General features: G+C 50.3%; 10 protein-coding genes and 1 pseudogene across 10 annotated transcripts, besides 27 other annotated features; all 11 read right to left on the bottom strand.

The window, feature by feature from the left end:
• Positions 1 to 3,632: a sequence feature (heterozygous, Esmeraldo-like haplotype).
• Positions 90 to 115: a microsatellite.
• Positions 252 to 274: a microsatellite.
• Positions 313 to 361: a sequence feature (T-rich).
• Tc00.1047053509669.170 (hypothetical protein, conserved) lies at positions 992 to 2,803 on the bottom strand (the record flags this gene model as incomplete). The annotated part of the gene is made up of 1 exon (XM_811031.1): positions 992 to 2,803. The coding sequence occupies one exon, from the start codon at positions 2,801 to 2,803 to the stop codon at positions 992 to 994; it is 1,812 nt and encodes a 603-aa protein (XP_816124.1).
• Positions 3,633 to 3,914: a sequence feature (haploid, Esmeraldo-like haplotype).
• Positions 3,915 to 4,098: a sequence feature (areas merged during assembly that could not be assigned to a particular haplotype. This can correspond to areas where the two haplotypes were merged or to regions with more than two copies in the genome that were merged during assembly.).
• Positions 4,099 to 4,887: a sequence feature (areas merged during assembly that could not be assigned to a particular haplotype. This can correspond to areas where the two haplotypes were merged or to regions with more than two copies in the genome that were merged during assembly.).
• Positions 4,888 to 11,716: a sequence feature (heterozygous, Esmeraldo-like haplotype).
• Positions 5,817 to 5,841: a microsatellite.
• Positions 5,896 to 5,926: a microsatellite.
• Tc00.1047053509669.160 (hypothetical protein, conserved) lies at positions 6,000 to 7,754 on the bottom strand (the record flags this gene model as incomplete). Its single annotated transcript, XM_811030.1, has 1 exon — positions 6,000 to 7,754. The coding sequence occupies one exon, from the start codon at positions 7,752 to 7,754 to the stop codon at positions 6,000 to 6,002; it is 1,755 nt and encodes a 584-aa protein (XP_816123.1).
• Positions 7,766 to 7,807: a sequence feature (A-rich).
• Positions 7,894 to 7,921: a microsatellite.
• On the bottom strand, positions 8,161 to 10,212 carry Tc00.1047053509669.150 (hypothetical protein, conserved; the record flags this gene model as incomplete). Its single annotated transcript, XM_811029.1, has 1 exon — positions 8,161 to 10,212. One exon carries the CDS (start codon positions 10,210 to 10,212, stop codon positions 8,161 to 8,163), a length of 2,052 nt encoding a protein of 683 aa, XP_816122.1.
• Positions 10,721 to 11,302, bottom strand: Tc00.1047053509669.140 (hypothetical protein, conserved; the record flags this gene model as incomplete). Its single annotated transcript, XM_811028.1, has 1 exon — positions 10,721 to 11,302. The coding sequence occupies one exon, from the start codon at positions 11,300 to 11,302 to the stop codon at positions 10,721 to 10,723; it is 582 nt and encodes a 193-aa protein (XP_816121.1).
• On the bottom strand, positions 11,568 to 13,253 carry Tc00.1047053509669.120 (annotated as a pseudogene).
• Positions 11,717 to 11,832: a sequence feature (areas merged during assembly that could not be assigned to a particular haplotype. This can correspond to areas where the two haplotypes were merged or to regions with more than two copies in the genome that were merged during assembly.).
• Positions 11,833 to 12,508: a sequence feature (heterozygous, non-Esmeraldo-like haplotype).
• Positions 12,509 to 12,606: a sequence feature (haploid, non-Esmeraldo-like haplotype).
• Positions 12,607 to 25,122: part of a sequence feature (heterozygous, Esmeraldo-like haplotype) that runs on past the window's edge.
• Tc00.1047053509669.110 (GTPase activator protein, putative) lies at positions 13,510 to 15,198 on the bottom strand (the record flags this gene model as incomplete). Its single annotated transcript, XM_811027.1, has 1 exon — positions 13,510 to 15,198. One exon carries the CDS (start codon positions 15,196 to 15,198, stop codon positions 13,510 to 13,512), a length of 1,689 nt encoding a protein of 562 aa, XP_816120.1.
• Positions 15,255 to 15,276: a microsatellite.
• Positions 15,500 to 15,524: a microsatellite.
• Positions 15,627 to 15,652: a microsatellite.
• On the bottom strand, positions 15,818 to 17,158 carry Tc00.1047053509669.100 (hypothetical protein, conserved; the record flags this gene model as incomplete). The annotated part of the gene is made up of 1 exon (XM_811026.1): positions 15,818 to 17,158. The coding sequence occupies one exon, from the start codon at positions 17,156 to 17,158 to the stop codon at positions 15,818 to 15,820; it is 1,341 nt and encodes a 446-aa protein (XP_816119.1).
• Positions 17,271 to 17,294: a microsatellite.
• Positions 17,516 to 17,546: a sequence feature (AT_rich).
• Positions 17,767 to 17,789: a microsatellite.
• On the bottom strand, positions 18,093 to 19,100 carry Tc00.1047053509669.90 (hypothetical protein, conserved; the record flags this gene model as incomplete). Its single annotated transcript, XM_811025.1, has 1 exon — positions 18,093 to 19,100. One exon carries the CDS (start codon positions 19,098 to 19,100, stop codon positions 18,093 to 18,095), a length of 1,008 nt encoding a protein of 335 aa, XP_816118.1.
• Positions 19,451 to 19,864, bottom strand: Tc00.1047053509669.80 (hypothetical protein, conserved; the record flags this gene model as incomplete). Its single annotated transcript, XM_811024.1, has 1 exon — positions 19,451 to 19,864. The coding sequence occupies one exon, from the start codon at positions 19,862 to 19,864 to the stop codon at positions 19,451 to 19,453; it is 414 nt and encodes a 137-aa protein (XP_816117.1).
• Positions 20,213 to 20,290: a sequence feature (T-rich).
• Positions 20,431 to 20,495: a sequence feature (T-rich).
• On the bottom strand, positions 20,777 to 21,820 carry Tc00.1047053509669.75 (uncharacterized protein; the record flags this gene model as incomplete). The annotated part of the gene is made up of 1 exon (XM_811033.1): positions 20,777 to 21,820. The coding sequence occupies one exon, from the start codon at positions 21,818 to 21,820 to the stop codon at positions 20,777 to 20,779; it is 1,044 nt and encodes a 347-aa protein (XP_816126.1).
• Positions 21,985 to 22,028: a sequence feature (T-rich).
• Positions 22,516 to 22,584: a sequence feature (A-rich).
• Positions 22,893 to 24,836, bottom strand: Tc00.1047053509669.70 (hypothetical protein, conserved; the record flags this gene model as incomplete). Its single annotated transcript, XM_811023.1, has 1 exon — positions 22,893 to 24,836. One exon carries the CDS (start codon positions 24,834 to 24,836, stop codon positions 22,893 to 22,895), a length of 1,944 nt encoding a protein of 647 aa, XP_816116.1.
• Positions 24,839 to 24,861: a microsatellite.

Here is a 25,122-nt window from a genome sequence, read left to right as displayed (position 1 = left end):
GAGCAAAATAAAAGAGTAAAACTTGTTTTAGCGTCCACAATAACTCCACTTCAGAGCAACGTTTTATACAACGATCATAAGGTAGTAAAAAACAAACAAACAAACAAAAAACAAAAAATGGATCAAGAAGCAATTTTAGATAATCAGACTTGCTGTCAAGTCACCGAGTGACATTTCATAAAAAAAAGGGTCCCGCAGCCACAAAACTCCCCATCGCAGAAGGCAGCAGGGGGTAAGGCAAAAGGAATTAAAATAATAATAATAGTAATAATAAAGGAGAAACGCACCCGCCAATTTACAAAGTACTCCACTAAAAGATAAAAAAAAAAGAAAAAAAGAAGCAATCAACAGAACAAAAAAACACAGTGTTTATATGCAAGATGCTCACTAATCCATTCGGTACCATCTGGCCGCACACTCCCTCCACAAGCTTCTGGCGACGAAATGAGCCGCCCCCTCCTCCACGCCGGCCTCGTCAGCGTCCGAATGGTGGGAGAAGAGAACGTCCAAGCAAGAGAAAACAAAAGAACGTTAAACTTCTCCTCACGGCGCACTGACACTTATAATTAGCGTAACAGCGGGTGAGTAAATTATCGCAACGGCCTCGTGTGCAACAATCGCATGTCCTACGGCCAAGACATTCGATTCAGGCATCAGTATACAGCGTCCCCGTCCCTACCAAAGCAAACAACACACACAAAAAAGGCTTACATAATTCTACAATATTTCTTTTAAATAAGTTTTTATTTTTCAACCACACTACCTTTATTCCTTACGAAGCGTCTCCACCGACGGTACGGCGCGGCCGTCGCACTGATGGCAGTGGCAGCGGTGGTAAGGGGCAAGAATCCCTGACCACAGAAGCCCATACACACCAGCGCACGCACACACACAGGTACCAATAGGCATTTTAAAAAAGCTTATATATATAATTAAATACAATGAGGGGAGGGCGGGCGGCACCGTCCACGGACAGCGGCCAGAATCGCCACTATGACTGCAGATGATCCTCCTCAGTAGCCTGGTCACCAGACCCCATTCCGATCATATCCTTCCCGTCTTGGAGAGAGTCCGGTTTCTCCCGCTCATCCAGCCTTGCCCGAGTGAAGCGCGAAAACCGCCAGTGTACAAACGCGGCGGCGAGTGTGGCGACCACGTTCACGAGCAGCAAGATAAACATCTGGTTTCGCACACACCTGGGGTGGTTGCATGAGGGGAACTCACCGCGCCTGCGCGCCTCCGCATCGTACATCTCTCCGAACATGAAGCGGTTCAGCGCAATAGACGCAACGGCACCGGACGTGAAACAAAAGTTGTAATGCTTGCCAATGTCCTCAGAGTACATAATCCGTAAAGCGATCACGCCCACACCCCAGCCAACGCCGTTGCCCATGGCTCCAAGCAAAAACGGCAGCAGCAGCACACTCCCCGGTAGCACGGCAAAGAAGAAGTGCGCCACCACCAACAGCAGGGGACCAATGGGAAGCGCAATGGTCGTCAGTGTCCTTGTCTTGCCCTCACGCTGTAACGCGGACAACTTCATATCGAGACACCCCATGGCCATGCGTCCAACAGCGCTGCCCACAGACATGATGGCGACGTACAGCGTCAGCGTTCGGGTGTCAAACCTGCCGTTGTTCTTGCTGCGATAGATCTGAGCAGCGTTCATCTGCATCACCAGGCCGGTACCCCACATGCCGAAGCAAGCGAGCCACACCGCCCACAAGTCAACGGTGAGCAGGTGGGACCAGAAGGAACCACTGTACTGCGGCGCTGGCGCGGCCACCCCATCCGCGCCAAGGTTGTTGCCGTCAGCCATAGCACCCTCAGATGCGGTTTCGCCCTTCCGCTCATGCTCCAGCTCCGTGGTCGCCTTCCCGATGCCCTCCATATGCGTGGGATGCACGGGCGTGTAGCGGCCCAAAAACTGGAACGGCATCGCAATTACGGAAAAAGATGCCATCAACAGTACCGCTACGATCGAGATCGCCAAGTAGCCCGCGCGGGAAGTATTCACGTACGCCGTGGTGATCGACTGTGTGGTGGAAAAGATCAGCGTAACAACGACAATTGCAAACCCGATCCGCAGACGCCGCGTGGGGGCATGCTGGCTCATGTACAGGTCAAGCGTTTTTTCCCGCTCCGCGGCCTCCTCACTGCTCAGACGCTTTTTTGTCCACGAGCACGGAAAGTACGTCGGCAACCGTATGAAGCACGCGCCTAAAAGGGAGCACAGCAGAATCATCACCCCAGTAAAGTACGCGTAGCCGGAGTAGTTGTTGTTCTCGGCTCGATCAGCGTCGGCCGCCTTGAACCAGCCGTTGAAATACGCCATCAGCACTGCGGTTCCAAGCCCATTAAACGTCTTCATGATCAGTACCACATAGCCGCGCTCCAAGGGGAACTGCAGCATCAGCGACATGACAGAAGAAACATCCATCATCGGAAGGCCAAGGCAGGTAATTCCCTGGTAAAGAGCAAAGAGCGCCACGCTCGATGTGGTAATTGTACCGTCAAATGTCATCCCAAACAGAACAAAGCCCAGGCATCCAAAGAGACCCCCAAGCGGAAGCAAGACTGTGGGACCCACGTAGTCAAACAGCACTCCGGCATGGAACCCGCAGTAGCCCACGCAAATCCCGACCGTGCTGATTGTCGTGATTTCGCTTTGCGAATACCCGTACTTGTTCCGCAGATGATCCGTGAAGATGCTGAAACCGTACATGGACGAAATGCCGAGCCCGAGATAAATGCCGGCCATCAGCATCCGCATGCGGAACAGATCATCTATCAATTGTACCATGGCTTTTTACCTTATTGCGTGGTTTCCTCTCCTGTGAATTCTACTTTTTATTCGTGGAAGTTGTAGTTTGCAGGACGCTTTGGCCTTTACTACACCAGAGAAAGATTTGGGGCAAAAATATACTCAGTGTGTGTTTTCATTTTGATTACGCAAACGCGATTTTTCCCCTTTTTGTTATTTGTCCAAATGAATTTGTTTGACATGTGTGGGAATAAATGGGAATGATTTGGCTGCAGTAGCCAAGGGGTGCAGAAAGTAGCAAAGGAAGTAAGGCTGCGGGAGGCACTGAGCTTGCCAATTGTAGCTCTTGCAGGCATCCTATGGAGCGAAAAACGCCATGGCAATGCATGCTATACATAATTGCGGCGCCGCCCCTCAAACTGCACTGCTGCAAGCGACAAGGAAAAAAAAATGAGGGTAGGTGATCAGTGTAGTGGGGGAGCCGTCTCTCTGAGGGCAATGACACTGTGGAAGGCACGGATAAACACCAAATACCGCAGCTCTTAGTCCCTCATTTTAAACGGAACATTTTTTCGTGACAGAGAGGTCTCACTGACACGGAGGTAGGAAAAAAGCACTCGTCAATTCAGCTCCAGAATACACACGCGTGATTTTTTGCAAGAGAGAGAGAGGGAGAGAGAAAACCATTGGCCGCAAGTTATTTCACCCCTCTTCCCCAGCTGTGCTCGTTTCCCTGGGACAATCCCCCTGCCTCAGCGGTGCAGGATAAAACAAGAAAAGGAAGACACATCTTTTGCAAGAAAAATAAAAAGGAACACAAAAGCCCAGTCCCACAAAATGAATGAAGCATGAGGTGTTACCATTCGAGACTGCGGGTATGTTGTTGTAGACCAGAGATCACAAAAGGCGAGTTGCTTAGCAAAGAAGACCGCACGCAAAACGCTTCTGTAGCACCCTCAATGCGAAAAATGAGGAAATAATTGATACTCATACTGCAATTCACTGTGGAGCCTCAAGCGAATACTCACAGGCCCACCAAAGAGGTTTCGGATGCACAGGAATTTGGCTTCGGTTGCCGGTTGCCGGCGCGGGCGCTGCATCCTACGGAAGATTGTGCCCTCTAAGCCCCCAACTGCATGCTTTCAAAGACACGCGGCCTCCCTCAATCCTCGTATTCGCATCGTACCTCAAGGCGACACTCTTCGTCGCGCGGCTGAACGATAAGCCAATAGATTCACACCTCTTGGCAAGGACCTCCTGTTCTCCTGTTGGCGCCACTTCTTGGCCGCACATTGGCCCCGCCGAACCACGCTCTTCCGCCGCCCGCTGGTCCGGATACTGCTAATCCAAACAGGAGCCCTTACCACGCGCGGCACCACAGACTGCGGTCTTACTATCTCGGGGTCTTCCGCCAAGACCCTCGCGGTGGTGCGGGGAACTTCCGGACAACACTCATGACCCGTGTGGGGGCGAGTCAATTTCACAAGATCCACGAATCTTACTCGACAGCGGAAACTCGTCCGTGCATATCCGCCAAAAGAGCCGCCTGTAAAAAGGCGCAACCAAGTCCAGTAAAGCGGCGGCTTCGTCCCATAATGCGCTAAGATACTGTGAAATGGCAGAGCAACCATGACCCCGGCGTCCTCATGGGCGTTGCTTGCCTTTGGCCATGCGATGAACCGCCATCCCCGCACTGACGGCTTGTCCAGCACCGCCGCAAAAGGCACCGCCGGCCCATCCTGCGACGGGCACTTCCATGGCTCTACAAATAATACCCGCCCTTTTCACAAGCAGCGCATGCTGTGCGGAGATCCTCAAATTCAATTCGTTCCCATCGCTCGTCGAGGTGACGGACCGTAACAGTGTCCTTCCACAAATCGTCAACACAGTCGCGTGCCGTTGGATTCATCCGCCGTCGGATCCGCTTCAGGGAGTAAAAGTGCACAGGTCCACTCTTCGCCGGAGCAGGCAATCCTCCTTCTCCTCCCGCAACGCAACCCGACGGCTATGGGTGCGCCAAACAATGCTGTGGCCCTCAGAAAAGATGGTCGTGTGCCGTCCTTCCCCGGCGACAATTGTGCCCACAGCACCGTCGCCCGGTGCGCCAACTAGTTTCCACCAACGGTGCCAATTCCACCCTGTTATTGGTAACGGTCAAATGTTCTAGCTGTCGAACATTGTCGCAAGGAAGCTCCATGGGGCCGCAGCCGCCGTCCTTCGCAGACCGGCCAGAAACACGGTTGCGGGTGTGCACCCGCAGTCCAGCACGGTTATCAGCGTCCTCCAGCACCCGAGGTGAAAGCAATCAATTACTGCTGCAAAAAAGTCAAATTCATTCCGTTGCTGGCTCTGCGGTAAACAAAATTCAGAGAAAATGCCCCCCTCTCTGAGGCCCCGCCCCTTCTTCCCACAATCAGAAAGAAAAGCAGAACATAAAAGAAAAGGATCGCGGTGGGGCTCAGTGTGCCCGGCACCCTAAACCGAATGAGAACTGCTCAACACTCACACATCAGAGGGACCAAGCGGTTCACATAACTCAATGTACAGCCACCAGGCGTGTCTTAAAGTCACCAATAGAAACTGGCGGTCTTTCGGTTCACGCAGCCACAAAACTCCCCCTCGTGGAGGGCAGCATGGGATGAGCGGAAAGAAGAAACAATTCTGCGCCCGCCAACTTCCAACGCGCTCCACTAGAAGATGAAAAACAAAACACAGACACAAAAAAAAAACAATGGTTATATGGAATCCGATCACACCTTTATTCGGCCCCATCTGGACGCACATTCTTCCCCACGCTCGCTTAAAAAAACGCCCTGCGACCAGTTAGGCGAACAAAGAATTTAAAAGCCATTCTGCCGGCGACCCACTCCGCATCAGAAAGTTGTTGACCTCTCGTTAACAACGAGCAATACACAAGCCCGATTATAAATCTAGTTACCGTGCAAAACCAAAGCTTTACAACAAAAATGTCATTGGACAATTTGGAAGAGAAATATTTTCATTTTTTTCTCGGCATGCCAACTCAAGATAGATCGCTCAATTCTCAAGCATAATATATATATATATATATATATATAAAGGAAAAAACAATGCGTTTTAACGTTTTTTGAAAATGAATATTCCTAAACATCAAAGAAAAAATCAAAAAAAAAAAAAAAAAAAGATGTAAAGGGTAAAGAGAAAGTAAATACGTCTGCGGTGGTTAACGTATGCAGGCTAAAGTGTACCCTTGATCCTAGTTATTTGCAGTGGCGGAGCTTCCCTCCGGGTGTTTCTCAGCATTAGAAACAATGGGCTCAGGGTTCCTCTCTCCGCAAGCGGCACGCGTATTTTTAATAAAGCGTGTGTATCGGACGTGCACAAGCGTGCTAGCAACAATGGCGGTTGCAAGTACGCACAGGAATACAATGAATCCATTCTGGATACATGCCTTGCCACCGCAATTGGGGTAGTGAGGGCCCTTCTTTGTAGCCCGCGTTAATTGCTCTCCGTATGCAAAACGGTTAAGTACAATAATACCAAAAAATGCACCAACATACATGAAATTGTAGTGTTTGCCGATGTCCTTCGAGTAGACGGAGCGCATCACCAAAGCCGTGCTCGCCCAGCCTGCACCGTTGCCAATCCCGCCAAGCAAGAAACCAAGAATGACGGCCTTGGATCGCAAGGGCAAAACCAATAAGAAAAACACGCTCAGAAACAAACTGCACGAGGCAACCGGGTAGAGACATGTGATTGCAGGACGACGCTCTGGAGATCGTCGGAGGATCAAAAACTCTATGATCCCCACCGCCAAACGACCCAGGGCGTTCCCGATACCAATGATAGCCGAGTACATCGAATTTGTGGCGGTGTCGTATTCATTATCGTTTAATGCACGGTATATCTGGGCACTGTTGAAGGAAATGACAAGTGCACAGCTCCAAGTGACGAAAGTGTTCCACCACATCATCCACAGGTCCGGTGTCTTCAGGTCCTCCCAGAAAGTACCCTGATACTGCGGGTCAATGTCGCTCGGAACATGCGTCTCCTTCACAGCCCTATCCGCTGCTTCTTTCGACGATAGCTGCACCGGTTCTGCCAATTCATCCGGCAGCGGCGGAAGTTCCTCGTTCGGCGGTTTTGACATGCCACCAAGAAACCGAAAGGGCGCTACAATCACCGACAACGAGAATAAGAGAATAATCGCCCCAATGGTGATGCCGATGCGGGTATTTTTAGAGATGCCGCTCACGTAGGCCAAGCATAGTGACTGCGTCACCAGGTATATGATAAGGGAAATAACGACGATGCAGCCAACAATAAATCGCTGTATCGGTGGACGCTGTTGCAGGTAATAAGGCTCAATAAGCTTTCGTCGCTCCTGGATTTCAAGCGGCAATGTTTTCTTCTCGCGATCGACAATGTGATACGGTGGGAATTGAACAAAAACTATCGAAAAGCCACCAAGAAGCACCACAGTAATTGCCAAGAAGTACATGTAGGCCGCATACTTCTCATAAAAGAAGCTGTAGTTAAGCACAGCAAGCACAGAGGAGCCGATACCGCCATATGTCTTCATCAGCGCCACCACAGGACCCCTCGTCAGCGGAAAGCTCCCGAGCACCGCCATCAGTGATCCAGTGTCAAACCAGAAGCACCCAAAGTTCAAAAACGCACAGAAGACCGAAAAACGCAACACAGAGGCGGCGATGACTCCTTGAAATGTAAGCCCAAAGAGAAGAGCGCCCAGTGAACAAGTAACGGTGGAGATGGCGAGTACCCACTTCGGCCCCGCGTAGTCCAGCAGTATGCCTCCGGGGAACGTCACCAGCCCAACAACAATGCCAACGGTTGTTATGGTCGTCAAGTCGTTCGCGTTGAGGTCAAACTCATTCTGAATATGATTGCTGAGAAGATTAAAGCCGTAAATCACCGACATGCAGAGCGAAGCAGCAAGGCCACCAAGAAGAATCCGGAAACGGCCAAGTTCATTGATGCGGTATTCCATCGTTAAAAGACTTATTTATTTTATTTTTTATTGTTATTTATTTTTTTTTTTTTCGGCTCGTTTCAATCCACAATTAGTCTGATGCAATAGTATGGCTGCAGAGAAACTATACCAACAAAAACAACAACAAAAAAGACAAAAAACAAAACAAAACAAAACAAAACAAAGGGCAATAAAAAGAAAAAGAAGAGAATATAAATAAATAGAGAAATTGTTGCGACACACAACAGCATTGGGAAGCTCATCCCTTAGTTATTGCTCAAACAGGACGGCCGTGGTGGTGCTTCTTCAACTGCAGTCAAGCCCTTCTTAGAAAATAACCGCTCATGACACTGCAGTTAGCATTTTGCCGTGAGGCCCTAAAAACAACCTGTGCCCCGGTTCAGGCGCAATGTCCCAGAGCCCCCTACGAAAACCAGTACGCTATCAGCATGGCAATGGACGGTACAATCACCACAGCCACCAACAGCCGAACGCCAAACGAAGCGGCCAAAGCAAGGAAGGGCAACAGCGACGATGTGGACCCCTGTTTTGGTGGAAAAAGTGAAAGAGCCACACACTTCGGCCGTACAAATATTTCCTTCCCGTCGCCAGCAAACAACGTGGGATCCGCCACCGCAGTTATTGCGTCGCTTCCTGCACAGGTAACAGCCTTGTCGTCATCGACGGAAAAATTCATCCTGCCCTCGCGACATGGCACACGAGAAGTGACGCTTTTTTTCTTTTCGCACAGTGATGAAGCAAATTGCGGCTCTTCACAAAACGGTAGCGTCGACACAACAACGTTCTGCGCAATATCCGTCGTTAAAACATCGTTTATTTGGGAAACGGCCACGCAAGAAATGGGCTCCCGGTGTAAAGCCGGAAATTGTCTAGCTTCTCTCTTGTTTTTGGACGGTCGAATCAACGCGGTCTGAAATTTGCCATCACCGGCGTGGACAATCAAAGCGAGAGTGCCCTCCACAGTTCCGGCCAGCCAGTAGGAAGGAACGACGGTGCCAACCCCTTCGCCACTGACGGCGTCACATTCATGGCAAGGCCTGCGGTAATGGCATGCGCTAATTGAAGTAATGCCTTCCTTTACCAGAGGTGAAGGCTGAGGGGCAAAGCACACCTGGAGTGCAAGCCGATTGGAGGGTTTCTTTCCGGCATTGCTCTCCGGCTCAAAATCCTTTGAAAAGGAAACTTCATTGCGAGTACTGGCCGTGCTTGACACTCGAGCCGTCAACATGTACGACTGATTTCCCAACACATCATAGACCACAACAATAAAACTCGCTATGGGCATGGCGCCTCGGACACCCGTTTCCCGGTGCAGACGGCGTGCTTTTAACCAAATCAGCTCTGCCTTGGATGGAGCCGCATCTTCCACCCCAAATACTTGCACCAGTCGCATAGAAGATTTCATGAGCGAGAAGGGAATGCGACAGTCCTTCCCGGTAAACATACACGCGTCTACAAGACAAGTGGTAACTTTCCCCTCTTTTATATCTCCATTCTCCTCCTTGTAAATCGTTTTATGTCTCCGAGGAAGCTTCATTGTGGCAATTCGAAGTGTCTTGTCCTGAACTAGAGCTACAATGAGCATGTGATTCGAGTGATGTCGCTTCCTCGACCTTTCTATTCCCGGTTTTCTTTTAGGCACAAAGAATCGGTTAGCATGAAGATCGTTCAGACGCGCCGGTAGCGGCCAGACAGCAAGGGGTTCTGCCTCCTGTAATATTCGCGGTGTCTCGAAGACGGCATCTTGTGCTTCACCGCTGGCAGATGAAGAGGGACTCACGTTCTGAGCCTCCGCCTCCGCCTCCTTCTCTACTTTTCTTCGTACTGTTTTTTCTTCCTCGGTCGAATGCGCGCGTTGCACAAGGGAGTGTAATCCGTAGACATACACACCGCCTTCGTCGTGTGCAACAACTAAGGCGCCCTGTACCAGAGCAATGGGCTTCTTGTCAGGGTTCTTTGCATCTGCTGGGACCTCGATGCATGCGAGTCTTCGCATTGCGAGTGTGTTTGCCTTGCAGCATTCATACACCTCAACGAGTGTGAAGCATGTGATGTGACTCACCGCAATGTACCCCACCACGCCACGAGCAACTTGTGTCGTGTCCGTACAAATCAAAAAGGTGGAAGCACACCATGGGATGTTCCCCTCCATGTCAATGGCCGCGACAAAATTCCAGGGAATTGTGGGAGGCAGTGGCTCCTTCTTCGGTGTCCGTTGTTGCTGCTTCCCACTGGAAGAAGTACCGCACGGCCCTTGCGTAGAGTCTACTGAAATAATCGCGAGAAGATTCGCCATCCCAAAACGCCTACCGCCTCCACCAGCGCCAATAATTGCGTGGCGCTCGTCCACCCACCGCACAAAGTACACTGGCGAGGGCAGCTGCATGTACTGAGGGGATTTTCCAGGCGCAACGACCTCCTCTGCGGAGAACGACGATGAGCTGTCTTTATGCATGGGAGCCAGATTGCCAATCAGAGACCTTTTAGTTTATTCCCCTAAATGCTTCACCCGTCATTCAAAGAGAAGAACAAGGCATTTTTTTGTTGTTTTGTTTTCCAAAAAAAAAAAAAAAAAGAAATTGAAAGGCGTTTACGCAAGTATACAGAAAATATACCCTCCTCCACTCCATTTTGCTGAATAAAACGCATCGACAGGGCAATTTCTGTGTCTAGCTGGTGGCCCGCCATCCCACCACGCCGGGACAAAAAGACGAAACCCGCATCCCCACCACTGCGCCACCAAACGCAAAAAGACAAAAAAGAAAAACAACAACAGCAACAAAAAGAAACGCCGCATTCTTGAGAAAAAGGGTGTTGCAGTCCGTTGATCTCAGTGTGGAAGCGGGGCGTGGGAGAAAAATGCATACGCACATGTATAATCCACTCCCTGGAGCACAGCCGCAAGCACCAACCACAAAGGGAAGCAATAAATACCAGGCAATCAGTTATTGCAGGTGCCCCCCTTAGTTCACCCTCCAGCGATAATTGAAGCGATCATTGTGGATCTGCTTCATGGTTGCTACATGTTTGGGCAAAACGCTAACAACTGGTAATGCCTTCACCTGACGCCTAATTGTCACATACTTGCGGTCCTTTTCCTTGTCCGAAACGGCGTCCCAGGAATCGCCCAACGCCGCGTTCACAGCCGCCTGACCGTATGTGTTCACCAACTTGGCCTGATCCTCGAGCACCTTCATTGTCTTGAACTGCATAAAAGCAATAAATGACTTCTGTAGCTTTCTGTGCCAGCGGCGACGAAGCATCTCGCCCTCACGCAATTTGCACTCCGTCGCGTTTGACTTTTGCTGATATGAACGAAATAGTTGAAAGTGACGGAGGCGCGAACGGTGCACGTAGTGCATGATTCGACGGTCAATCAAAGTAATTGGTTCATTGCGTTTCACTTCCTCGACCATCGGGGTTCGTCCGTAGAAATGGCTCACACCGCCATGTGCACCCTTCCATTTACTGTACTTCATCGTCCCCATGGACTTGCGGTGGTACATCATGTATCCACCACGGCACGCCGAAGTGATGCGTAACATGGTGATCACTTAGCACCTCCCCTACTTCTGCCCACCCTTCCTTCCTCCTTATATCTGTCGCCACCACTCAACACCAATTCGCCCACGGAGAACTATTTCCCCACAACTATGCAGAAGGGCAAAACCAAACCAAACAAGAATAACAACAAAAAGTAAGCAGGGGAGGGCCAAACGGCTTCTAAGACACATGAAAGAGTGACGCCGAAAAGGTTATTGACATTAAATGAAATAGGGAAAAGGGACGCTCTTGTAGGTTAGGGGGTGCCACTAAAAACGTGTGAGTTCTAAAACGGCGGCTACATAATACGACGCCACAAAATCAACTCTGCGCCCTGCCTCCCTGTCTTCCTCTGCCTCCATTACATCATTGGTTTTGTGGGTTAGCGCCGCGGCAATTACCAATGCGTAGTAAGACATCGTAGGGCTCCAACGGTTACCGCAAAGCCAACGCACCCGGTTCTGTTTACTGTTTTCCTCCTTCGCAGCCTGCAGAAGCAATTCGGCGTAGGCACGGAGCGGATCGTCGCCTGATGCATCCATCACCCCCCGCTGCAGGGGTCTGTCGCCGCCGTCGTCCTCTTCCCGTTCAACCTTTATCGCCACCGTCCTCTCGTCACACGACGCCATCTTTCGCCGTTGTAGACACGCCGCGCTTTCATGGAGCAAAGCCACCACTTGGTCTGCTTCGCCCACCAATGCACCAAAGCAGCAGTGCTGACCCGCCAATTTAACAAGTTCTTCCTGCACAAGCTGCGCATGGTTGGAAGCCGGAGCCTCAAAGTGTCGCGGGTCCAAGTCGTCCGATGACGGGAAAAGAAGCGGCAGGGATTCCTTGTAAATATGCAGCGAGCCATCATCCACTGATTTCATTTTGGATGGCTGTGGTTGAAATACACGCGATCTTCCACCGGCAATGCGGATGGAGCGCAAAAAGGGAGGTAGACCAATAAACTCTGCAACTCTCAATAAACACGCCAGGGTCTCAAAACGGGAATGCTTGTGAAGGACATAAGACCCACCGGCAACACGAAGCCGGCGTGATGGACGAAGGACCCCATGATTCACTGCAGGGAGTTATGTCATTCACCTCTGCCATTAAACCCTTAATCACACATTGCTCCCCTTGATGCCAATAGGCCACGCCAGGCATCGGCTCTATGGTGGCAGCCTCAATCATGGAGGGACCAAAGAGAGCGGCAGACACCTCATTTCTCGTTTTGCACAGGCGGAGCGTAGAGATAATGCGTAAGTGACACTCACGCAGCTGCAAAAGACGTTGCAAACATTTCAAACGCCCATTCAAGGCCCAAAGGCTAACTGGGGGCAGACCCGCCGTGACGCTTTCGCATGCGGTGGTAGAACTGGCAAGGAGAGACACCTTCATGGGCACTGCAGCTTCAGCCAGTTCAATCAGCTTCCGTATGACTCTCCACCTTTGGCACATTGCGTCGTTCGAAAATACAGCACGGTTGCCATCGGTTCCAACCGTCCGTAAAAGCTCAGCGGCATCAACAATAGCTTGGATTGCCGTCAACACTCGTTCCACGGTTAGCGCCGAAAACGGGTATCGCGCCCGAGAATTGGCAAAAAGCAACGCGGTCTCCGCCTCTACCAGTGTTCCAATTTTAGCAAGCGCCTGCACCAACAAGGTCGGTCGACAAATACCTTTCCAAAAGCTGATTTGTGGTGCCGATTGCTGCAGACGCAAACGACTGCCCTGCGGGTGGGACTGCACATCTGCCGTGCACGCACCCTGCCCTTTGACGCCCACCCCCGCCATGCCACGCAAAATCACAGCGCTCTCGTTAGAGTCGCAAGAGGCCTGTCGAAGCGCCGCGGCGATGGACGTTGACTTGACAACAGGCAGTTTCCGTCCCCCCTTCTTCCCTGGCGGCGATTTAAAAGATGATGATGCCGCCACCGCTGATGACTCACGCCGCCCTCGCGCCATTTTTCCTTCTTGCTCAGCCAGCGCCTGACTCTCGCCACTGCGGCTTCAATGAAGGCGAGAGAGAAATTTGGGGAGCAGAAGAAATGGAACGCAACATTTTCCAGCGAAGCCAAATTAACAATTCCCCCAAAAACCAAACAACAACAAGAACAACAAAAAATAAAAGAAGCACCAGCGGACTGGAAAACGCACCCCGGACAAAGTCCTTCAAGTCAAACATTTCCTTCTCGCATTCCCCGCATCCCCTCTCACACAATCACTGATGCTCCACCTCCTCTTGATCCCTGTTTGCCGTGCAAATGCTCTCCATCTCAAGCCCGACACTTTCCTCCCTTCGCCGCCATCTTCTGGTACCAACAGCACACCCGGACACTGCGGGGCGTTCACAGTCTTCATCCACCTCCCCCCGCGCATTCCCAAGGCGGCTTTTGCCCTTCTGAATTTGATGCCACGCATTCACCTCAACAAAAACCGTTCCGGCAAAGCGTTCACGGTACTCCTTTTGGCGTGACTCAACCGGCGGCGCTGGAACAAATTCTCGGTGTTGCCCAGAAACGCCCGCTTCGGAAATCGGTTGCGGGTCCTCCACTGTCACCACCACATCGTCCTTTTCTTTCTCCTCACTCCTCCGCATTTGAATTATTCCGCCATTTTTCTTTTCATATCCTAAACGATTCCTCTCAAGCAGCTCCTGTCGACGCTTCTCGCGCTTATATTGCTCCTCCGCCACCGTCGGCCTTGCACTTCTACGCATCTGCCGCACGTTCGACGGCGAAAGCCGCATCTCCCTTATGAGCCGGACAAGTTTCTCAGCGTCAAATAAACGTTTTGTGGCGTGGTCCAAGCACATGAGAACATCCCCCGCATCGTTGCAACGTAGTAGTTCATTTTGATGCAACTTCAACACCGCCAAAACCACCTCCAGCGGCACGCACGAATGCTCAGAAGAGTGGCTCCAGCCGGCAAGAAGACAATCCCACACACGCAAGAGCGTCTGCACAGGAACGACATTAATGAACAGCGCCATGACCCACGCCGACACGAGCGTCTCAACCTCAAAGTGCACCTCCGAAAAGTGTTGTGCAAGACGCGGGAGGCGCTGTTGGAGAAGAGCCTGAAGTACGAGTTGATCCACCTTTGTCCCTATCAGCGATTCCGAGTACAAGTCGTTGGGCAGTAAGTTTTCTAGTAGGTGACACATAAGCCAGAAGGTGCTTTCCTCATCGTCAACCACCAACAGAATAAAAGCAACAAGATAGTTGAACGACTGGCAATAGTTCAAAAGTGGATTGCGCCAGCACAGAGCATGCAGAACATTCCGCGCCTTTCGAATCCCCAACCCACCGTCCGCAAAATATCGATGCTCGGGAAAAGTGCGGTGAAGATCCTTTTCAATGGCTTCGGCATACTCGCCACGCATGTATCCATGACGCTTCAAAAGTGCTCGACAGAAACCCTGATTCTCATCCATCTTCGCCGCAACACCAGATATCGTTAGCCACAACACACCGCGCAGGTGCTGTGGGATGCCATGGTGCCACATAGCCCGCCGCATGAACTCTTCCACCTTGGCGTTCGCAGCAGCCAGCAACGGCAAACCTCGTGAATAACTTTGCCAGTGCTTCTCACAGCGCTGCGCTGCTAGCCGAAGCAGAGGCTCTGCATCCATCTCTGCGGCTCGTACCTCCAAATTAGAACTTGGAGGGAATCCGAGTCGCTCCTCCGACGCCCAGTCCACAGGGCTGAACACCTCCGGCGTCATTTCTGTCCATTTGATGGAGGTATCCACAGGGTCGGGCGCGTGTGCTCCGACGCCCCTCCCCGGCATCTCGTCAAGGGCCGCGCGTTCACCGCCATCCCCACACCCACCGCTGCTGCAGTCACTTGGTGGTTTTTCCTCTGGCCAGAACGAAGCAAGAGCACCGGTCCGAACTCTGTTCTTCATCTTCTCATCGGGTATATGTGTTCCGCTCAAAGCGCCTTGCACCTGATGTCACGTGCAAAAAAAAAAAAAAAAAAAAAAGCTCACCTGCATGCACAACAAAACTCAAAGAAACGAAGGTAAAGAAAAAACGAAAAAACAACTCCACGTCGCCTCACAAAAGCTGCAGGGAAGACGCGGCCGTTCCCCGCCCTCAAAGCCGAGTAAAGCCATAGAAGGGAGAGAAAGAGAGAGAGGCGGTGGTGCAAAATTCAACGCTGGGCGGCCCCTTCCCTCCATAGCAGAAGAAAAAAAAAAAGTAAATACAAACACACACACACACACACACAGACGCAAAAACAACCAAAAAGCGTAGATTGATCCGTAAAAGTCCAAATCGACAGTTGGGACATAAACACAAATATATATTTACTTATAGAAAAAAAACGCACAAAAAAAAAAGAAAAAAAGAAAAAAAGACTAAAAACAGAAGCAACCGCAAAACTACAGGAGGAAGACGCCCAAGGCGGATACTTTATTTCATGCATTTCATCCTTTTATTCTGTCTTTTTGTTCCTCCGTCTCCTTTGCAACTCGGCCTTCTCTTTGCATCCTTGCGGCCAAACGTCATTTTCGCACCCAATCAGTTCAGCACGTGCGAGTTCACGAGTTCACACCCGTGCATGTGGATGGCGTACTTCTGCAGCATCCAACGGGCGCCAACATCTGCCTTCAGTTCGCTCAGCAAAGAAACGCCACTGCCTGCTGCATCCTGTATGCGAGCCGTATTCTCCTCCATGACACACGGCGCCGGGAGCACGACATACACAAATTGTCCATCCTGGGAGAAGAAGCAGCACTGCAATTCGTGTCCCATTGTGCAATTCAAACCAAGACTCGGTGACGCACACGACGCAGTGGACGCCTTACCCACCGTCACCTGAGCAAAGCTCCGCATTTCCGAGCCAGTGTATGGTAGCAATGACTCATGGACTACTAATTCACTACCGCCTGTGGAGGAACATCGAAAAACATGCAGCGTACCCCGGTTACTCAGAGCGGCAAGCCGCAGTCCCGACGAAGCACACGATGTGTCAAATGAGAGAGAAAGCATCCGTGCAGCTTTCACACCGCGGCGAAAATGGCACAACAGCCGGGCAGAAGAAGGCTCAAAAACTTTTACTGTTGTACCTCGCTCCGAGGCTGTGGCAAGTCTCGTGCCGTCCCGCGTCATTGCCATACATACCACCGCACGATGATGTGCCTTTACAATAGAAACGCGCTCAACAAAACCGCATCGCTTCCCGCCAGAGGCGTTCACCACATCCGTCCATTCTCCCTCACGATCCATCGGCTTCTCAGTGATTTGGGCCACCCACACATCCCCATACCCCTGGTCCGACTGCGGGAATGCCAAATAGCTGACAGCTTCGCCATGGACGTTGGTTGTCAGTTCTGAGAGCACAAGAAGACCATTTGGGTTTGGCGGGGATGCCGTGCGCAACTCCGCAAGGCGTTCCAGAGTTAAAAGGTCAAAGACGTGGATGCACTCCACCAGAGCAACGACCAGGCGCCTCGTGTTCATCTGAATTCCTACTACTTCAGTCTCAAAGTGCAACTCCGCCATTCTCTGACCCTTGGACGCATCGTACAGGCAAAGAACACGCGAGGTCGATGCTACAGACGAGGTCGACCTGCCACTCACTGCTGCTCCCTCCAATTCCCCTTCGGAAACCAACTCGGACGTCACACCACCCTCAAGCACAAATGCAATCAGCGGGGTTTCACCAAGAACAGCAACCACACGTACGGGGCCACCCACCGCACGACAACCGCGAGTTGCTGGCGTCTCGCCCGCACTTGGAATTATTTTTTTCACGATCCCCAATGAATGGACATCATACGCCCTGAGACCATCTGCGCATCCGAGAAGGAGGAAACGCCCCCCAACGCTGGCAGCAATAGTTTGAACGACACTCGACATATATTCTGTTGCTAAAAATGCTCCTACTCCCTCCTTTTCCTCATCCAAGTCAATTGTCTAATCCTTTTGTTATCCCTTCTCCCCCTTTTTTTTTTTTTTTCTTACGTACCGCAAAAAAAAAAAAAAAAAAAAAAAAGGAATATACACGCACACGCCTCCACGCACATGCATGTGTGAATGCACACAATAAAGAAAGATAAGTAAATGAGTTATGAGAAAAAATAAATAGCTCGCAGCACCATACTTTCTTTTTATTTTATACTTCTTTATAACCTCCACAATTGCGTGTGTGCTTGTGTGTACCGTAGCGTAACTGCCGGGGATACAGGGAGCGGAGGGCGCGGTGAGGCACAAAACAAAAAAAATTAAAATTAAAAAAAAAAAAAATGCGTCAATAAAGGTGCTGTCCCCATTTCATGTGTACTCCTCCCTCACAACTGCCGTCATTTATCCCTCGTCCTTTCCTCCCCCCTTAAGCGTACATCCGCAACACTGTTTGTTCTTGCCGGTGTTCATTTCCTTTCCACTCACAGTTTCTCGTCGAAACGTGGAGCTTGTGCCTCCCCTCCCCCCTCTCCCAGCCATTTAACCGGATCAGGCCTCACAGTAAAAAAAAAAAAGAAAAAAAAAATTGGCAACACAGGAATCAGCAGCAAAAACAACAAGGAAAAAGATCCCACCCTACTATCAGACACCCGCATCCGGCGCGGTCGATGGAATGACAAAAAGGCAGAGAGAAGATCAAAGCCGAGGCACCGCACACACACAAACACGCAAAAACAACAACAACAAAAAAGTGGCTGGAAAACACGAGAAAAAAGGTGAAGAAAAGCAAGAAAATGACGTGAAACAAAAAAGCAGTCTCAATGACACATGACCGCATCGTAAGCAGATTTATGCACGTAAATATTATGGAACTAAAGTGAGACCGCCACTACAACTGTGGAGGGTCCTCAAACAACAGGTTTGCTGCACGTTCCAAACTTCGCTTAGCCTTGAAGAAGGCCACTTTGCACTGATCCCTGGTGAAGCCAAGCTGCATCAACTGCTCAACCTTCGCCTCTTCCTCCTCCGTCAGTGGCCTCTCCAGGTAGTTCTGCGCCTCGGTGCTCTCATCGTCCGCCTCCTCCGACAGGCCGCCCCTCACCGTGAACTGCGCCAAAAGGGAGCTGACGGCCTCCTCCACCTCCTCGTCAAGTTCTTCCTCCTCGCCAAAAATAGCCGCATGAGCCTCCTCCTGCTCCCGCTGCAGGGTCTCCACGAGGTCCTCATTGTTCACGAGGTCGAGAAACTCCTGATAGTTGCTCGTGATGAGCTCTAAAAGGCGCGGATCACGCTCCTGAATTTGCTGCATAATTTCGGCCGGATTGGACAGAAACTGTTGTCGCATTTCCACAAGATTCGGGACCGTTTCAAGAAGGTGACTCAACAGCTCCGCAGGACCGTCTTCCTCTTCTTCCTCCTCCTCCTCATCGTCGTCACCTGCCGCTGTCCCGCCATCGCCCAAACCATCCGGCTCTTCCGCGGCGTTGGCATTTCTCTCAGGGACAGTCAACTCAGCTGAAGCGGGCGTTACCGTATTCGCCACTAAAGCCGTTGGGGCTGCAACCGCCTGTTTTGACTCGGAGCGTTGCTGTTGGTTGGGGCCCACCTCTGTACCCGTTTTTTGCTCCTTATAGACACCTCCCGTTTCCTCCTCTCTTTCTCTTTTCGCGTCTACGACTATCAAATCGCCATCGCAAATCCCACTGTCACGAAGCAGCACCTTCTCACAAGCAAAATCCGCGGTGTCGTGGACCATGCGAAAGCCGTGGACCGGTAGGCGGAAGTTGATTGCAATGGCGGCGCGCAGGTTACTAAGCGTCGCTGCGGGGTTGTGTATCACAAGCTCCTTCGTAATTTTGCCCTCGCCGCCCATAGAACAGTTCACCTTAAGCTTCATTGTACCTTTCTACACACGTGCAGGCGGCTCGTCACTCCCTACACAAGACACACGCACACACAAACACAAAAGCAACCAAAAAAAAGTTTTTTTTTTTTTTCTTCTGAAATAAAAATCAGACAGAAAAAAAATCCAAAAGAACCCGCGCAGACAGAGACACACGTAAACATAGTCCGACGCCAAAGTCCCACTGAAAGAAGAAACTCAACTCCTCGCTTTTCTCTTCTTCTTCTTCTTGTTCCTCCCTCTCCCCCTCTCTCTGTACTCTCAACTCCCGACAACATGACGGCACGAGAATGAGAGGGATGCGAATAGCAACAAACATCAACAATACACACACGCACAAACTGTTAGCGGTGTCGTATAAAATCCGCTTGTGTCGTTCCAAAAGGGCAATGACCACTCCCGGGAGGAGCCCAGACGGCAGTGGACAAGCCAGTGCCCGTCCACAGCGCCACATTCGGATCTATCCGCAGCAACTCCTCCATCGCCCATGAGGGATCCGTGAGCGGAGGACACCCGCGCACAAATCGTACCGCCATAGGGGCAGAGTTATCCGACTCGTCATCACTATCGTCGTCGTTGTTACTCTCCGTTCCTGTTTGCGGCCCGTTATTCGACGGACGGAGTTGACCCCTTCTCTTTTTCTGTTGCTGCTCTTGCCTGTGCAGATCTCGCAATTGCTCAAGCAGCACTGTTCGGGCACGAAATGCAAGAGGCCCACTCTCCGGCATTGCAGGACGCTCACTTGGCGGCAAATCCATTGCACCTCAACTAACAAAAAACGCCCCACAAAAAAAGAAGAAAAAGAAAAAAGGGAAAAAACAAAAAACGCAATAGTGTTTAAAAAAGGGAGCAGTCTCGCACACAACAAGATGCATCTCAGTTCTGGTTCTCAGCACTCCCATATCGACTGGTCCACTGCAGTTACGCTTAAAGATAGACGTCAGACAATCCCCCACCCGCGTGCGGATGGCTAGTGAAAAGTTAGCCTCACGGCCATCGACCGCGACGCTCATATGAGGGGAATACCAGAGAGGAAGAAGATGCATGTATTCGGGCAATGCCAGTGCGCCCCACAGCAACGCCAACAAGGAGAAGGGCAAGGCAGGAAAACAAAACAAAACAAAAAAACGCAAAGTAAAAAAAAAAAAAAAAAAAAAAAGAAAAATAAAGGAAAAAACAAAGAATTACCGCGTGTTGCCCTCCGTTTCTGTTTGCTGGCGGAGTCTCTCGCGTGCGGGCGGCAACAACAAAAAAAGAAATAGTTAATTTAGGCGGAACAGAAAACGGCAGATAGGCACGGAATTGTCAGCATTTCGCCCATCAGAAAAGAAAAGAAAAAATAATACAAGAAAAAAAAAAAAAAATAAATACAGCAAAAAGGGAAAAAAATGCGGGGGAATGAACAATTCGAACAAGATTCCTTCACACAATTCTCTTTTCTTTCATCCCTTGCGTTAATTCAGGCAGCGTCCTCAGCAAAGACAGAATGGATAAATGGGGATGCTGGTGCCTGTGGTAAGGATGTACACATCTTTCCCTTCCTCTGAAACCTCGCCCCATGCTCCGTGTGGCACGTTCATTTTCAATAGAAAACGGCACCAAAAGCACTCCTGAGTGCAAACCCAGTTGTTAGCCCTCACACTCATCAATTCCGCCAGGTCAAATGGTCTTTATGCGTGTATGTTTGTAGGAATTAACCACTCCCCACGCCTACGTCTTTCATGTTTCCCTCCATCTCTACCAAAGTTGACGAAGCACAACCGGGGTGCCGTGAAGTTGCACAAGCGCCGTTGGGGCGGAATTACTTGCCGCTCCGATTTCCATTCCACGCCGAGTGATTTTGGACGATCCCAAAAACAATTTTTTGTCGAAGACACTTTGGGGGCAAGACGCAACCTCGGGGGCGTGACAAAACGATTGGACTCACCACCTCTACCCACAGCAGCGCGTGCATGAGCATGATCCTCCGGCACTCGCCGGACTGCGTTGATGCGGGGCCTACTACGACTGGATGACACGTGGACTGCACTCCCTGCAGAATCTGTAAAATTTGATGTGTTGCCCCACGACGCTCCGCCCAGCGGCGTGTTGGGCATCGCATGCGAAAGGGAGATGATTGCACGATGCCCTACAAACCGCGTGCAGCGCGCCGGATCTTCTTTCGTGTTTGAGTGGAGGGTTAGATCCCCTTCAATTAGTGGGCCAACATTCCTCTTGCCTCCGCGTGACGGTGGCGCCTTTAAACCAAACAACTCGTTGAACCATTCGGAGTCCTCACCCCACGCCACGGTGTATGGCACCTCCTCTGCCACTGACGCATTCAGTGACTTCTCGGGTGCATTTATGCCTGAAATTGGTAGCGATACGCCAAGTGCGTCGTCCCTGTCAAGCACCCCGCCATTGATACCCTTCGTCACAATAGATTCCTCATCAAAGTGCACACGCCGACAATGACCCTCGGCCGCTGCCGCCGCAACTACAAAAATCGATGAGGAATCACGAGCTCTGGGTGTTTTCAAAATGCATTTTCCCGGTACGGCATTCCGCCAGGGGTACGCGGTGGCTGCTAGTGGAGGACTAATCGTGGCATCATTGCTGGTGATTGTGTCGGCCAACAAACTCCGTGTGAAAGAATACGCCGATCTTGCGCGCCGCCTTTGACTGCCGTGGTGTGACGGCGTTGAAACCCTTGCAATCCCGTGCGGTAGATGCATGCTTGTCCACTCGCTTTTTCCCACTTCCCCCGCCTTCCTTCCTGTTGGAAAGATCACTGCCGCGGACGAATGGTGCAGCTCTAATGGGTCTGAAAAAACGCGTGGAGCCCAGTGTGGGCGGCGGAGACGTACGCCGAAACGTGATAAAAATAAAACACACACGCAAGAGAAGAAGAAGAAACGAAGAAAAAAAAAAAAAAAAAGAAAAGTGGTAATGAAGTGCGAGAGAAATCATTTGAAAGCAAATCCACTCAACGCAGCATGAAATGACAACAACACCAAATTCAAGACAAACGAGGGACATTTATGCGGCCCTCTGAATATGCGGTGGGGGAAAAAACTTCAGGGCACGGCATCGCTGCACACGCATACATAAAGAAGAACATCCCCACCATGCACGCAGCCAAGCGCATGGTCAGAAACAACAGCAAATGAGCATGGAAGAACAAATGTGTGGCCGCATTAAAAGGGAAAGAAATAAACAAACGTCAACAACAACAAAAAAACATTTATTTATATTTCTTTCCTTCTTCCAGTTGATACCCGTCCTACAAAAGAAATGTAGAAACAACTCAACTTCTATTTTCTTTAATTTCATACACACACAAACACACACGCCGTACTTCATTTCCTTTCCTCATGGCCGTTTTGGTTCCGTTCAGTGTTCCCCTGCGTAATAATAATCCCCCGCCCCCTTTTTTTTGTCACTTTTATTTTCTTTTTCTTTTTCCTTCTCTCTTTTTTTTTTTTTTTTTGCTTTTCTTGTTGTTGTTGCTTTACTCCTCGCTCTGCTTCTGCTTCTGCCGTTTTACCCACGCCCCTCTCGCTATTGACCGTCCCCTGCATGAATACACGCATCCATCGCCATGGATCTCCTCCCAAATTGGAGGTTCCACCACTTTTTTTTTTTTTTTTCACACCAACAGCACCACAAAAACAACAACACACAAAAACGCCCACACACACCTCCCCACACACTACGAGAGGAAATCACACAACCGGCACGCCACACGCACCAAAGAAAAATGCAAAAAAAAAAAAGTTTTGTCCTTATTTGCCAGCAGCGTCCCTCTCAGTCGACTTTAATGCTCGCGTATATTGTGCGTACAAAACATATGCCAGAAGTGAGTCCAATCGCCCCTGCTGCAAGGCCGTATGCACATGAAAGCAGCCCCATGTACATAAAGTACAGTAGCGATGAGGCAAACGAGCTGATTGCGAGCTGCGTGCAGTAGAAGTAGATCGAGTAAATAAAAACATGTATTCCTAGTCCTCCCGAGAGAATAAAACTGATCCACCACCACTGATGGTTCTCGTAACACAAGACGTAGTAAAGGTGGAAAACCGTCATGAGGGCTGTAATGGCGATCCAAAGAAGAAAAACCAGCGCAAGAAAACCGAACACGTAATACACCTGGCCGGCCCACAGCGCCTGCAGTACGAAATTCAACTCCAAGATGATTGTGGAAAGAGGAAATATGGGAGGAATGACGTACAGAAACGAGGGACTGTTTGCCCACATCTGTGGTGGGATCTCACGCGCCAGACGGCCTACTCTCACAGGGTTTGCAGGTGGGTCCTGCCTAAACGAGAAGGAGGCGCCCAAAAAGGTCAGTGGCAGACTGATCAGCATCCACAGCAAGAAAATGGTGAAAAGGACGGAGAAGGATACGGTGTCTGTGGAGCCGTGAGCCCAATTGATCATGTTCGCAAAGGCGTAGACACCAAAAACAGTCCCAGGGAATGCACAACCGCAGAAGAACACGTGCTTCCATTCACGACGATTAAAATATTTAAGCAGGAACCCACATACGTATCCAGCCACAGTGGACATAAACACAAAGAGAATGATGATGGCAGTCAAAAGAGCACCACGTCGTGCAGGGGAAAGAAAACCCAACAGCGCAAAGAGCAACACACCGGTGAACATGGATAACACCTGGAAACCAGTACCCGTGAGTGAGGCCAGCAGTGGTGCTCGATCTGGGGGACGGAACACGTCGGCATGTACGAGTTTCCAACCGGTCTCCTCCTGATTATCCTCAGGATCAAGGGAATTGTAACGGTTAAAATCTTTGTGTAAGGCACGCATCAATACCGTGGCGACGGAGGTGGCGCACAAGATAACTATCAGTAAGCTACCGCAAACGTAAAGCCAATGAAAACTAGCACTAGTATCCGCAATTGAGCTATGAAGATAGGCGTCCCAACGTGTTGCCCAAATAACATTGGAAGGCTGCCATGTGACACTGTACGTCCAATACACCGTTGCGCCCTCACGCACATCATCTGTGCTGAGAAAGTTCATCTCACCCCGCCGGAATACCAGAGCCTCACTACAGCTATTTCCACCTATATCGTGCTTAATGCTGTGGGGAGTAACCCTTAGACCGACAACCATGAACTTTTCGCTGTCCCTTGGAGCGGTGTTGTAGTCAATGACAAAATCCAGGTGATTGTTGATAAGTGTCTTGCCCGCGCACTGACGTGGGACACCGATGGGGTAGCCGCGATAGTAGTTGTACTGCATGTCTTTTGATTGAAACTTACAGGAAGCAAGATACTCGGGCAGCCCATCCCCAAAGACGGGAAGATTATCAACGTTCATAAAGCCTCGGTAGCCTTTTTCAATGTACTTCTCCAGCTTATCAATATTATTCCTGATGTTGCGATTGTTAGCCACCACGTCGCAATCGGGGAGTTTTGTGCAGGTTGAGTTTTTCTTCATGTTCACCGAGTAAAGAGAGTTCTGTATGCGGTCTCCCCATATGACCTCCCCAAGGGCCTCTGGCTTCGTCTTGATGAACTCGGGCGCACAAAAGGGCAGATTGTAGTAGCCCTGTGGAAACAACTCCTTCAAGGAGCGGAGGGAATTCACCATAAATGGCACAGTCTCGCCCTCGCTGTAGTACTTGGGCTGCATGCCCGGAATGTAAAAGGCATCCGCAACAAACGGCGAGAATAACACGGCGGCCACAGCAAGAAGAAAAAAAGACACGGCAGAAGAAGTGCGCATCTATAATAATAATAATAATAATAATCAAACAAACAAAAAAGATTTTTACCCCCTCGAGAGGATTTCTCTCGCTGTACTATTCCTTCTTCAACGCTCGCCTTCCCTTTCCCCAATATGCGTCTTTTCTTCTATCCTGTTTGTTAATTGTTTCTCGTGTGACTGTTGTTAGTATTTATCAATATTATTCGAGGTGGTATTACTGATATCACTATAGAACTTGCTGGTCAGTTCTTACCAATTCAATGCTGCCTCTATTATTTCCTTCAGTGGTGTGCGGCGGTGCCAC

This window comes from Trypanosoma cruzi, genomic scaffold (genome assembly GCF_000209065.1).
Source record: "Trypanosoma cruzi strain CL Brener 1047053516369 genomic scaffold, whole genome shotgun sequence".
Lineage (NCBI taxonomy): Eukaryota > Euglenozoa > Kinetoplastea > Trypanosomatida > Trypanosomatidae > Trypanosoma > Trypanosoma cruzi.
The sequence above is the reverse complement of the archived record's forward strand: the minus strand, read 5'-3'. Positions and strand labels throughout refer to the sequence as shown.